General features: G+C 36.3%; 1 protein-coding gene across 2 annotated transcripts in view; it reads right to left on the bottom strand.

Annotated features, from left to right (window-relative positions):
- The window catches only part of GLS (glutaminase), a 58,258-nt gene that overhangs the window by 41,258 nt on the left and 2,182 nt on the right, over positions 1-14,818 (bottom strand). For both annotated transcript variants that reach the window (XM_056495739.1, XM_056495740.1), the window contains exons 2-6: positions 9,296-9,392; positions 8,692-8,813; positions 3,694-3,823; positions 2,902-2,981; positions 1,150-1,313 (exon numbers count right to left, since the gene is read on the bottom strand). In XM_056495739.1, the coding sequence (XP_056351714.1) occupies positions 1,150-1,313; positions 2,902-2,981; positions 3,694-3,823; positions 8,692-8,813; positions 9,296-9,392 (593 nt within the window). The remainder of the gene's footprint in view (positions 1-1,149; positions 1,314-2,901; positions 2,982-3,693; positions 3,824-8,691; positions 8,814-9,295; positions 9,393-14,818) is intronic.

Below are 14,818 nucleotides of genomic sequence, written 5' to 3'. Positions count from 1 at the left end.
TCAGCACCAAAAAGCTTTTTTTATAGTAAAGCTTTTGTAGGATGTGAAAGACAAGCCTTCACACTGTTATATAACTGTATTTGTAAAAATCAGAAAAGCAAAAACAAGACAGCATAACTTGAGAAAACACTTAATCCTTTCTTGGCAATGTATTCCTACATTGTTATTTCATCACCATTTACTAACATGATAAAAGAGAAGAAATAAATTGCATTTTTAAGTATAGAAAAATAATTTTAATGTATAAACGAAATAAATAATTCTAATATAAATAATTTGCATGTATTTATAAGCATAAAATATAATCATGTATCATTAATATATTAATAATACAGATATTTAAGTCAGAATTCAATACAGTCCTTGACAAAAATGCCATCCAAGCCTTATGCTGGTAATTAAATATTAATTGCAATACCATGGCAACGGAAACATTGTCTGTTTTTCACTGAGACAGACCCACTAGAAGAAACATTTGTGTTTCAGAGATAACATCCAGTATTTCTCTAAGGCTACATGAGTCATCTTTCTCACAAATCTTTCAGATTTGTGCCATAAAGTTTTTTAAAAATAGCATTTCCATGCTTAAGAACTAATATAATATGAAAAAGAAATAATCTAGGAAAGTGCTGTATGAGAAAATCTTGCTAAAATACTCCTGCCACAGGGAAAAAAATAAAGACATTGTTTTGAATCAGCAGCCAAGTTCAATTTAGAATAAACTGTGGGAAGATTTCACCTTCTGGAAACTAGTCAGTGCTGGCCTTTGGCACCAGCACCTGCTTCTCAGAAGGCTGAGAAGTGACATGTTTTTTAAAATCAATTTAACATCTTTGATTCCTTCACTATCAGTTTACAGAAGCCATGATTAAGGACCATTGCTACCAACTCAACTAAATAAAAATACATTTCAAATACCTGCACTGTTAAAATTCTTTGGGCTTTCCTATAGCTCAGTAACTAGCAAATTGAATAGAAGCAATAAAACATCTTTCACTAGCATTTGATGGCAAAATATTCTGGGACACTGCCTAGTAGTAAGACTTAGGAGGATACAGTAAAATGACAGGACTGAAAAAACTGTGTAGGCTTGCCTCATAATTTTCTAAAGCTGAGTATTTGCATTATTAAGTATGATGTATATCTTACCATCTTCATTCAGGAACAACTTGTTGAATCTCAATCCACTAGGCTCTTTACCAACATATCTGTGCACATACTCTGTGCCAAGATCATTGACAGCAATCGCATATTTCAAAGGCTTGACGCAGGACTGAAGACAAAATGGAACTTTGGTATCACCCACAGAATGCCTAGGAAAAACACAGATGAGGAGGCTTGAAATTTCCTGTTTGTCAGCTGTGCCAGTAGAGTGTTAAAGGTTTCATCTGTCCTTCAACACACAAGGACTATTAACAAAAACATCCCAAATAGCAAAACCATATTTTAAAATCTTATTTTAAACATAACAATGAGATTTAGAGGTTTTAGCAACTGACTCCATAAGCCAAGCACAACAAAGTCAGTTGCTGACTACTGCAGAGGTAATAAAATAAAAGCAAGTTCAGAAGTGGGTTTGTACCAGAGTAAAAAAAAAAACACTGAAGACCTCTAGTCTTACACTTATCCTACTCAACTGCAAACCACATACCCAGCAGGGTACAGCTGACCCAAAGAGAACCACAATACCAATTCATGTCTATATAAAAAAGATGAGATACAGCTTGGTTTTGCAATTTGAGAACAATAATCAAATGGCTGTATTTACATTTCCTTTAATAATGGCAAAGATATAACACTTATTACAAGGCTATCTTTTGGAAAGTTTACTTTCAGCATCTATGTCAGACTGCACTCAAGAGTGACTCATGCAAGCAGCATATGCCACATCTAGATAGAGCAAAAGGCTTGAAGCAGCCACTCGTCTGATGGCAAAATCAGGAGTGTATTTGCTTCTATTCTTTGCAGAAAACACAAGAAGGCTTTGGTGAAAATCACAATGCCATTTTGGCCTTATAAAAGCTAACATTACACAACATTAAATATTAAAAAAATTAACATTGTTAGAACTTTCATTAGCACATAATATCCAAACAAAGCAAAATGCCAATTGGAAGTATAAGGTTTTTTACTATTAATAGATTATAATTCAGTCACCTAAAACAGGGAGATGAAAAAAATAGTTCTGCTCACTTGTACAGCTCCTCCCCTGAGATTACAGAACATATGGCTAATTAGGAGCAAACATAAGGATCTCGACAGATCATGGCAAAATGAACTCCAAGCCACAGCCACCAGAATCAAGTCTGATGCTCTCAGGAACGCCTCATTCACAAATACAACACCTAAAAACTGCAGTTTCCAGAACATGCAGTAGGACCATAGCAAACTGCAGATCAGCTGAGCTGATGAGCACCTTGCATTGTGTACTCACAGAGGAAGACACAGAGCTCATGTTACTTCTCAGCTAGATGGTGCAAGGTATCCCTTTACATCTAGGCTCCTAAGTGTCTCTGCTACTCTCAGTTACTGAGAAAAATAAAGTAACTCTGACTCAATCTAAGACCTACATACACTCTTACAGGGGAAAGCTTGATAAACCTGAAAAGCCAAATCGTATTCAGCTCTGTCCAGTTTCCACATCCTCATTTCCGTTTTCAAGAATGTGAATCTGCATTTTTCAGTGACACACAGATTATATAACAATGCTACAGTGAAAATATTAAAATGCAGAGGAGCTACCACTTAGGTACATTGTGACCTACACAGAAAGTTATACAGCTTGATGCACACGTACTATTAGACAAAGTTTCTCAACTTCCAAATATTAATACTACAGAAGCATTGCTTCTGTCTTTCCTTCAACTATTCCAAGAACAAAATGTGGAAGCTACAATATACCTCTGTCCATCGACGGTGCAAAGTGACACTCCCCACAAATCGGGGCTGAACTTGGCCAGTTGTGGAATATAGTCAGCAACCTATCAGTGTGAAAGGGAGAGAGACACATTACAATACCCAAAATAATTTAGTCCCCATTAATTAAAATAAATATGAATGAAAAGAAGACATAAGGTACAACTTAGTTTTTCTGCAAATAATAAGCTGGTGTATCTAAAACTTCATTAGAAATTATTATATTCACTAGATCATTATCAAATAAAACGCTTTTTTCAAAGTAAAATTTTCAGCACAGAGAGGTATCTGTGTTCTGTATTACAGCATGTTAAGCATTTCCAAATAATATTAAATTTTTAGCTTGTAACACAATCTGGGATTTTTCAATTAATTTACTGAAAATAAGCACCAGAATAAATTTTATTTACTAACAAAGGTACAGTATTAACAATTACTTTTGTCACACAATCCAGACAGATGTGTAGAACTGCATAATTATTCTATAGCCTAAGAGTAGTCTGACAAATTATACAGCAGTTTCATAGTTTATGTAAAATAAAAAATACTTTCATATTCCAACATCAAAATGCTACAAGATTCTTGGAGGCTGTGAACTGTATTTCTAACACAGTGTACAAGTTGCAGGCATAACTGAACTTCCAAACTCTTTCATCAAGTTGCCAGTTTAATTTTGCTTAAAAGCACACTAAGAAAATCTGTCTACTTAACAAATGATGCATTTGGTTAATACTGAAAATCGACAGAAATTTGAAGTTGAATTTACAAAGAGGTTACCTTTCCTCCAGATTGTTTTTTAGCACTTTCATATAGCTCATCAATATGGGAAGTAAACGACATAAAATCTGGGATGACAAACTTCCTTCTGAAAGCTTGAGTAAGCAACACAATATTACTTTGTACACACCTGCAAAGTTAAAAACGTTCATTAGTACTTTAACAATGTACTGTCAAAAAGTCATACTTAAGTAGCAACTACATGTTGAAGCTACATGCCTATAAGAACAAGTCTTTAATACTTTTCCAATTTGCCACTCTGTTATTTTAATTAGTCATAATAGCTTTATTGCATTCATTTTTATTCCTTTCTACTTAAAGCCCTCTTTTGAAGTTTCAACTGTGAAGTTGAACTGCAAGGTATTATCAATCAAGTAGCACCTCAGCTTGCAAAACGGCTCTAAAGGACCTAATTCTTAGGATCAAGCCATGCGAAGTCTAACCCAGTCCTTATCTAAAAGAGTGCTAATTTCAGAGTTAGATCAGACTTGGGAGGTTCAGAGTTGCTTTCTCTCACTTCACCCTTTCCCATGAACTTAGGTAAGAATGCTGCCAACAGACCAAACTGAAACGTGATTCCACTCTAATAAGGAAAAAAACTCCGTGGAAAAATGTAGACAAACTTGATAATATCTCCTGAACTAAGCAAAATAGTGAGCCATACTGCAAGTTTCTTCTTTCAAAACACCAGCGCTCTAGGAATCTCTGTTGCCTTTGAGCTCAGAACACAGTTACACTATCGGCTACACCCTCTGAGCGTCAGCCCATCTGGGACAGTTAAAAAATGATGAGATAAAAAGGAAAAGACATATCTAGGGCAAACAGAAGGAAGGATGAAAACACAGAGACATGCCGAAAGTGGTGTGTCCGTGGGTGAGAGGAGAGCAGGAGCAGGGTGGGAATTGAGAGCCATTATCAAGTCATGACCTGATAAAGGGTATTAACAGCCCTATCCCAGTGTGAGGAGGACAAAGGCAGGTTTAACAGCAAACAAATAGTTAACACCTTCATACCATGCCTTCTATCAGTGTTGACAGAAGCACACACATACTATTAATGCAAGCAAACGGATGTTAAGAACATCTAGGCACATACTACAAAGAAGAACATACCTTCCAATTAAGACTTATTCCGGAAAAGAAATTAGGAAAATATTTTCACTTAGAATAGATATTTCAATAATCCTACTATTAAAAATCATCATCAGTTCAAAATGAAGGTGCATGAAGACCAGTGAAGAGACAGAATGATCCTTTGAATCGCTCTTTTCCTAAGCCTTTAAATTGCTTTGTACTTTGAGGACTTTATCTTAAATTCAACTGATGACCGCTTCAAACGCTGATAGGCACCGCTCTCCAAAAGTGAAAGAGAAACTATAACGTTTCCGATATACAGTCACAAGATGCTGTCTGTAATATACTCGTTTCTTAGCATATGTTAAAATTGCAATTGAGCTGGTTTTGTTGCAATCTGTCACTTTTTTCCTCTGTATCTTGCAAAAAATCCTGTTTGCTTTTGTTCCCAGCAGCCTCCAATTACAGTCACCTACTCCAGGTGCAAAGCCCCATTTCAAAAGTAATTAATAACACTGATGGCAGCTATGTGTGCAGAAGGAGTAACAACATAACATGCACTAGGTTTGAACTTCAGATGCACTTCTACATTGTCTGTACTACCTGGACAGCATTAAGCACTCCTATAAGAAAAATAAATACATCTGAATTTCACTCAAACCTATTAGAACAATTCAATATAAAGTCTAGAAAACAAGAAGGCAGTATGCACTGAAATACAGTCCTCTTAAAATCCCATTATGTTTCTGAAACAAGAAGGGAATTTATACACCTAAAATTTACACCAAGCCTGTGATACTCACTTAAGCAGTTCAATCATTTTAATGCAGGGATTAAAACTCACTACAGAATTGGCTGTGCTGGTGAAGGACACTACTTATTGTTACCAATCTTTTCCAGACTCTGCCAAGATCATTGTCTGGGTATTTATCCTGGTACTCCTTAACCCAAGCAAATCGTATAAATTCTCAGACTAAATTAAATACAAGGGTTCAAGTAATCTAGATGGGTATTCAGAACAATAGGTGCATGGACAAAAGAACAGAGTTCTTAGGTCTCCCTTTAAACAGGAAAGTAAACAGGACTGACAGTCTTCAGTCACCAAGAACATGAGCCATGATAGACTGAAATTCTGCAGCTGACACCTCCTCCCCATCAAAGTAATTAACTAATTATGTTCCAAGTAATCCTCTGGAGATGGCTGGCCTCAGGGCTCTGAAGTGGAGCAATAGGAAAAGATCACAGAGAAGAATTTAAGTAAATAATCATATTGGTAACTAAAAACCTTTCTACAGTAAAATCTTGTGAACAACTTGGCCTTTATCTCTCACATCGTTTAGTGGTGTTCAGGATAGGTACACTAAAAACTTCCTACTTTATACTCTTCCATTTCCACAAACTTTACAATCTCAGCCTAAAAAAAAAAAAAAAAGAACTCTCTTGCCAAATCCCAATCCAAGCATTTCTTGCCCCACTTTAAAAAACAGTCATTTCAAATTACAAATTTTTCCTGAGACATATTGGTTAGGAAGATTAGGCTGCCAGTCTTATGATCTATATTAACTGTCAATGACTTGTATAACGAAATTTGAAAGCAAGAGTTGGGAGGGTTTTTGGAAATCGCATCTTTGTTCCCTAGTGTAAAGTTAGAATCACTTTGTTTCCTTTACCACCTTGCTATTCTTGAAGTTCTGACTCAGATTGCTTATTACTACTTCCCTACACAGCCCAAGTTTCATCTAACAATAGACAGTACTATTATATTAAGTAGTACCAAAAAGGTAGAAAAGAAAAATTCTCATAGCAAGCTAACCATGTTGCACTGCTTTCAGAAGTAGCCTGATGTCACCCTGCAAAGACCACACTACTTTAAACAAATGCAACATGAACAGCTAATTCATAAATTTATCAGTACTCTCTCCAAAATATGCACCCCAGAAATCAACTCAAGAAATTCTGCAGACAAAAGATTAAAACTCCATGTTGTTCTGCCTGTAACACGGAGACTCTTTCTGATGTGGAGAGTGCTGTAAAGCTAAAAAACTTCAAAATAATGCAATTTTAGTCAAATTGGAGCCTAATGTTTAGAACCACTAAAAAGACATATAGAAACAGACAACACAGATGCATGAGCTGGTGTATTTCACTGGTAATTTCTACTGGACTTGATTGATTTAGTCAAGCTTATGCTACCAGTACTCCAGATCACTTAACCTTAATACTTAATTTGATCTGGCAGCTTTGGATTCAAATTCAAGAGGAGAATTACACTACTGACTTCTATGTTTAGGGAACCGAAGCTTTCAAGTCCTGAGGTAAGTACGGCTGTGTAGATATATTATAGTATTTCACACCTTAAACACTTGAAGAAGAAAATACAGAGACCCTGTGCAAGTCTCTTCACAACAAATGCAGTGTCCCTACAAGCAACAGGTAACTACAGCTCAGAGGTCTTTAATTTATAAAAAAGGTTGCAAAGAAACCTGCTGCAAAGAAAAACTTGCTACATGAAATAGGATTTACCTCTCCACCTCTGTATAGTCTTGATATTCAAAACTCTTCCTACACAAGAAGCAACCATGTAAGCTTTCAACAAATAGTTATAACTACTCACACAGAGAAGTGAGTCCCAGAGATGTGACACAGAATATAAGATAATGCTGCTAATTAGCAATCAGTTCTTTTTCAAATGCAGAGCCCTTGACTAAAACATAATTCAGTTTATTGTGACAAATAAGCCTTTTGGTATAAATAACACATAATAGGAAATGAATTTCCTTTCCAATCCATCCATACACCCAGGAAGGTTTTTGAATCTAAAAAATAAGAGGTTTTACTCTGCTGACAATAAAAACAGTGAAGACCTGGTCTAGAACTTAAAACAGGAGTAAAATCAACTCACGCTGAACCTTTACAAAGTATCTCACATCTGCTTAAGGAGTTGACTGGCTTTTTTGTCACACACACAGACATTCACTTTTTCTCAATCTATTTCAAAAAATGTTTATATATATATATTTATATATATACTTTGTGTTTATATATTTATACTTACATAAAGTATGTAAATACATAGGATAGCATAAGCATATACTGTATACATTCTATATCCTATATGTACATAAAATATATGTATTATATAGATACAATTAAAAACTGTACGTGCAAATAAGTTTTAGGTCTTATTATTGCCCCTGTAAATGGAATAAAAATGTAGACAAAAATAGTCTAAAATTTCATTTCAAAATTTATGAGCCTCTAAATTTCCAATCTTTCAGCACACAAAAGCTGCAAGTAGAGGAACAAAGGAGTGTGCTTTGAAATGAACAGAAGACATCCTGAAACAGTGCTGATACTACTCAGCTGCCTACAGACTTTGCTTAAAAAAAAAAAAAACAAACAAAAGCGTGACTAAAATACAGCACACAGACCTTTTCCAAAACAGACCAATGCCTGCAATCCTAATCCCCTCATCTCCACATATATTGAAATTTAACATCACTGTTTTCCCCATACACACTTTTAGAATTACACACATGCTCTGAACATCTCGCCACACAGAAGCAGCATCCTGAACTTCAGATGAAAAACTGACAATGTAGTGAGAGAGCAGTTTTATGTAATCATACTAAACACTTCATGCTGCATCAATTAATTTTGCTTGGCATCTGACCAAGAGTTGCACTATGGGGTCAGATACACATGCACACAACACTGACACATTAAACTCTTGTGGAGCTCACACAGCCTGTCTGCTGCATGAAATCTGAGAACAAACTTCTATCAAAATAGGATCAGGAGCGTGGGTTTGACTCCCTTTCTAATCAATTTATATACCTTATGTCTCTCCTTAAGACAGCACTCAGTAGCACACAGACAGCATTCATTTGGAATTATACAGTTACATAATTGACAAAAAGTTTACTTTTTAAAAAGGTCTTTGTCCAGCATAACACCATCTGAAGTAGTCTGAAGAGTCAGTCTTAGCATATCCATGCACTCTTTCAATCGAGGATCAGACGTACGTAATCCTGTAGATTTGAGTGCCTATTACAATAAAACAATAATTACTAAGTGAAAAGACACGCTTTTACAATCAAGTTATCCACTGCTCACTGTTTGTCACTGTAAGAGATCCGCCACTGCATCATCAACAGAGACATTGTGACACTCTACTGATCCTTTAGCAATTTCCTTTGGCCATTTTGGCTGCATTTTATGTCAAAGCATTAACGTTACTTCAAATCCAGTGGCACAACCACAATTTACACAAGCTCAAGCCACAGGCACAGTTGTCTTCAAGCATACTCTTCTGCACATCAAAGAAGTAAATAATAACTTTAATACAATCATTCTCTTACTTAACTGCAGAAACAGCACTGGGGGGTGGGAGGAAACAATAGTTACATCCCTTCCCAAAGCTAAACATGTACAACAGAAATTCTTTGCTTTGCATTCTTGCACTTAGAAAGTTAAAATAACCTTGCAGTAGTTAACATTCATACAGGACTTTGGAAGAGTAAACTTACAGTTATGAACTTATGAACTGGTATTTTTTCTTGTCCTTCTGCAATAGTATAGAAAAGTAGATCTTCTAAGCTGGGAAGGAGACCTTGTTTTATTTTACTGAAAAACCGAAAAGAAAAAAAGCATAGATTATTTTAGTGCCTATTTTTATTTATACACATTTTTGCATTATCCTCAGGGAAACACATTTTCACTGCTGCCACTAATTTCAAAGAACATTTTCATCAGCGAACACAAAGCTTAGACAGACTTGAAGCAGATAAAAAATGGTAATATTACAAGCACCAGACATAGATTTTACAGTAGCAAACACTCTTAACTGCAACTCAGTCATATTTTCACTGTCATACATTTACCACTAAGATTATATTTAGATTTTTTTGGGGAGCAGATTAATCACATATCTCTTTTTGATGTTACCAAGGATAGACATGTTACTTGCAAAGGATAAATTATTTATAAGATTCCAGGATCTACATGCCTTATAATGAAGTCGTCGAGCATACTGACCCAACTTCTACAGGCATGAGAAGGAGATGATACATGTGTAACATTTTCTTCAAAGCAGTCCTGTTTTCAGGACTCCACAGAAGAGCCCTAAAGTCCTTATCCTTCTAGAAGCTTATGTAAGCCCTATCAGTTACCTTGGAACAAGCAAAGCCATCTGCAGCATAATAGAGCCCATGAAGCAGAAGGAGTGACTCTCATCACACCTACTTAGCTAAGTAAACCCAGTGTAGATGCACCTTTAATGGTCACTGTGCTTATCAGTGTAAACACACCATCCCAGGCGTCACCTATTTCACTCCCAGATATGCTTCCCCTACACCTGCAGTTTCTCCTTACCTGCATCTCCATTTTATGTGAAATCTGAAGGAAACCTACCAAACTAAGCATTCAGACTCCTTCTAAGACAGAAAGCTGTAGTACTGACACCTTTCCCCCAAAGCCTTTGGAAGTTTACAGATTTAAATACAAAAATACTCCTTGATATTCCAGAGCACCCTGCAGCAGGCAGGAGCCCACTACAGCAAAGGGATTCTGAGTCTTTGGTCCCCTGAAGTGCCCAGGTTGGTTTCCAAACAAAAAAGTCAATGTTCCAATGTCTGACAAACAAAAAATACATAAAACCAAAAGAGAAAAAGATGTAGATAGTAACTAAAATGCAGAGTATGCAGTCTTACATTATTTTAGCCATCAATTTTAAAGGTCTATCTTTTAATCTATTAATACTGGAAATACTTGTTACTAAACAGTAATAGATAAACTACTGCCTGAAACTAGAATGCTCAGGGCAATTTACGTATTTTTATACATTTATGCATGTGTTTACAAAATGCAGGTCCAAATTCCAGTCACTGATATTTTCAAGAGATTAGTCATTCTTTGAATAGCAGATCTCAACTGCAAAAATAAAATGCTACAGCTAAGCACAGACTCTAGATAGGCCAATGCAATCTTACTGACTGATGTTTAATCCTCTCCTCTCCCAATACTTACACAAGTCAGATTTATGATTATTTTTAATAAAAATCTGATTAAATCCAAATACCCTTATAAATTTGAGACAACCTCTAGATTGCCCTTGCCTCCCTCCTTTCCTCATAACTAGCTGTGAAAACCAGTAGTAAAAAATATCACCTCTCATTTTATAATTTGAAACACTGTACTTACATACTAAGAACAGAAGACAGCTTTGTAAGCCAACAGAACTTTCCTTGTCTTACAGTCTAGATTTATTTTTTTTAAATTTAAATTATGCTGGCTGACTAATGCACAAACAGGCTGGCAATTCAACCAAGACAAACGCTTGCAACTACCTCAAGCAAATTACTGAATTTCCTTTCCTAAAGAAAATTCAGGTCTTCCAGGCAGCATGTTTCACTTTTAATCCTTTGGGGACAGTATGCCCAGTCAAGCCAACAGAACCAGAACTACCAACACAGCAACTAAAGTTTCACCGTGTGTCTGCATCCTAATCCTGCAGGGAACTAATTTTAAAAGTTATGCTAAATTACATCTTCATCATTTACACAAAGCATTCAACTGAGCTTCCCAAAATGTTGAGATTTCATGTTTTAGGGAATGTCTCTGCTACACCAGTCATTCCTGGGCTGCTGAAGGTCTGGTAGAGGAAACGTTCCTATTTCACACAGGCAAAACCAGCCAACAAACACACTGAGAAATGTCAACTGATAACCTAATTAATTACACATTTCTGAGCAATTACTTAAAATTTTACAGCTGTTCCAAGTAAGGGATTTCTATCTGGAAAGGTGCAGAAAAATACTTCAGCTATTTAACCAAGATTTTACCTGCCTCTTTATAAAACTAACCTGTTAAAAGATGTGCGCCTTTCACAGCAGAAAATCTCTCAACATGGTTTTCACATCTGCTGTTGTTTAATATTGGGTCACTCAGCCTAATTAAACAATGGAGCTGCACAGATGACCAAAGCAAAGAAGATGACATTCAATATATTTACAGAAAATTGCTCCTTGTCAAATAGTCCATCTTTTGGTAAAGTTTATCTGCTAAATAGGGGTGAAAAAGCTTGCTCTGCAGTTTATCAGATCAGTGATGTCAGTAACTATTTGCTTAACCTAAAAGATGTGTTTTGGCACTGTGAACACACTAAGCAAGATAATTCTGTTCCACACAAGTAAAAAGCTGTTTTTCAGGTCAGGGAACTTGCAATTTCCACAGTCAAATTAAGTGGAAATTCCAGTTTACCTGACTTCATGAATAAGGACTATTGATACTTATTTACCTTCTTTAAAAAAATAAATAATCACCAGACTATTAAACAACTAGAATTCTTTGGTAGTATACTAATCTATGAAGTACAATACTGGTGGACTGTTTTCTTAAATACAAAGAAAAAACAACAGAGGAATTCCAAGCACAAGGGCTTTGCAGTCCTCCTTTCAGCTCTTCCTTTTGCATCAGTACAATGCCTACACCAGATTCTGGGGAGGACTTCATTTTAACAAGTGTTTCTAGGATAGAAACAAGATTAAATTTCAAATAATACAGAAGATTCTTGCTCTGTACTTCAAGACAGAACTGCCAAAATGCAGAACAGGATTTACAGAACAACAAATAATATAAAGATATGATATAATAATAATTGCTAATAATAGTTTCAGGCCTTATTAACAAATATGACACTAATCACAAAAATGAGGCCACAGTTACTGGGAGACCTCACTGCAGCCTTTCAGTACCTACAGTGAGCCTATAAGAAGGACAGGGACAGGTTTTTAACAGGATCCGTCACAGCATAGAGGTCATAACAAGGACGAGGCACAATGGTTTTCCACTAAAAGAGGGCAAGGCAGCTTTATATTAGATATAATGAAGAAATTTTATGGTGATGGTGGTGAAATTCTGGAAGAGATTTACCACCAGAGAGGTGGCAAGTGTCCCATCCCTGGAAACATTCAAGGTCAGATTGCATGAGGCTCTCAGCAGCCTGATCTGGTCGAAGATGTCTCTGCTCATTGCAGAGGGGTTTGGACTAAGTGACCTTTAAAGGTCTCTTCCCATCCAAACTATTCTGGGATTCTGTGAAAGCCACAAGTCACAGTTAGTAGCCATTCTACCTAAGACAGGCACCTTGGAAAAGCTGTCACCACACTGCAGATGCTGTATTATCTTGGTTGTATCTCCAACTTAGTTACTTAGGTCACTGAGTAACTACTTTGTGTCCACTCATATAGTGAGACACTGGGCCTAACAGAGGGCGGTAGCTATTTACCCAAGAACTAGCAAGATGCAAAAGCAAACTACATATTTATAAACTTAGACCAAAGACAGACTTGTTTAGTAGCTAACAAACTGTTTAAGATAAAACAAAAAACTCTAGCTTCAAAGCCTTGACCTCGACAGAAGTTATGAAAGGTCTAACAAAGCGCACTTCTAACTTCTTCTTGCATCTCTGATTATTGTATTCACACTCCATCAGAAGTATCAGCAAAATGAAACACTGAGTGGTTACTAGTTATTCCTCTGTAACCTGGCCTGTAAAAGCAATTTCATTTTAAAAAGTATCTCCAGAATTCATCTCTGGCCTTAAAAAAGACCACTAACACTCCCTTGTCATTAAAAAAAAAAAAAAAACCCTTAAGCTTCCTTTAACCATTTTGTGATATTCTATATACAAGTGTCCAGCACCATTGTAAAAAGTGAGCAATTTAGCTTTCAAAAGTTAAGGTCACTCACGTTTTGCTCCTCCCTCTCATCTTAATCAAGGCCTTTTGAATTTCGGAAAAAGCTTCTACACTAAGATAAACTGCTTCATCCCTTTACTGACCAGCACAAGATGCAAGATGAACTGTTACATTGAAAGTAAAAGCAAAGAACAGTTACATTGAAAATAGGAGCAAAGGGTATTAAGTATTAAACACATCTATAACTAAGGAGTATATTAGGCTGTTGTGTTTTAATAACTCAGGCATGAACATAGATATGATTGTGATTTAATCCACAGTTCCTATTAATTAAATTTACTAGTCTGTGACCACTCTCAGTTTAAGCTCAATCATTTTTCCTCTCCAAAAGACATTAAGTTACAGTTGGATACACAGTGTGAAGGCTGGATAGCAGGGATAAGGAGGTGGTGGAAGATGTTATGGAAAAAATGCACCAGGGGATCTGGTTATGCAATGGGATACTAGTTATTTCATCAGCCACAGACCTCATAATTTATTCTCACTATGAGGAATTAAACTGCTCTAAACTTCTGTACAGTCTTTGCACAGAACATTTTAGGCTTTTACTTGCAACTCCTACTCTGTATGCAAGGACTGTTAGGAAAGCAAATAAAGAGGAAAACCTTACTGCTGTCTTTTGACATCGTGGCTTATTTCAGCATCCCAGAACCCTGACCTTATAACCAAATAGGAAAAAAAAAAATGCCCCCCAACACTAATTAAAAACAAAAACCAAACTACTGCCAGTTGGGCCCACAAACCATTTGCCAAACACCACTCAAATGTTAAGACACTACGGATGGCAAAGTGCTGGACTCAGCAGAGTACAGACAGCACTGACTTAGCCCAGCTGCCAGCGCAGTTCAGACACCTGTCTTTTGAAGAATCTCACTTTTCTTCTCGACCCTGTCTTAATATAGCAACCACTTCCCCATGGAATGTACCATTTACAAACGCCTGAAGGAAGATTTTCACAGTTCTGCTTCAAGAAAAGTAAGAATGAAAGTACTCAGCAGCCTAATGTGCCACCAGGAATTCCTGCACAACCTGAAATGAAAGTTTCTAGCTTTTTCTGTATTTGTAACTGTATGCTAGGTGTTTTATTTTGCAGTTCATTTTGCAGTAAGACTCAAAGAACAAACATCTGACTTTCAAATACATCCTTCTGCCAAAAGCCAAAAAGTATTAAAAGTGCTTAACTGATTTGTGATTACATAGCTTTACCACATGTTAGACATTAAAGAATTTCCCTAATTGATGCTAGCATAGGAAGCTAATAACAGTTCAGCTTAAGAAAATGTTACTTCTTCA

This window comes from Oenanthe melanoleuca, chromosome 7 (assembly GCF_029582105.1).
Source record: "Oenanthe melanoleuca isolate GR-GAL-2019-014 chromosome 7, OMel1.0, whole genome shotgun sequence".
Classification (NCBI taxonomy): Eukaryota; Metazoa; Chordata; class Aves; order Passeriformes; family Muscicapidae; genus Oenanthe; species Oenanthe melanoleuca.
This window is presented reverse-complemented; position numbering and strand designations above follow the sequence as displayed.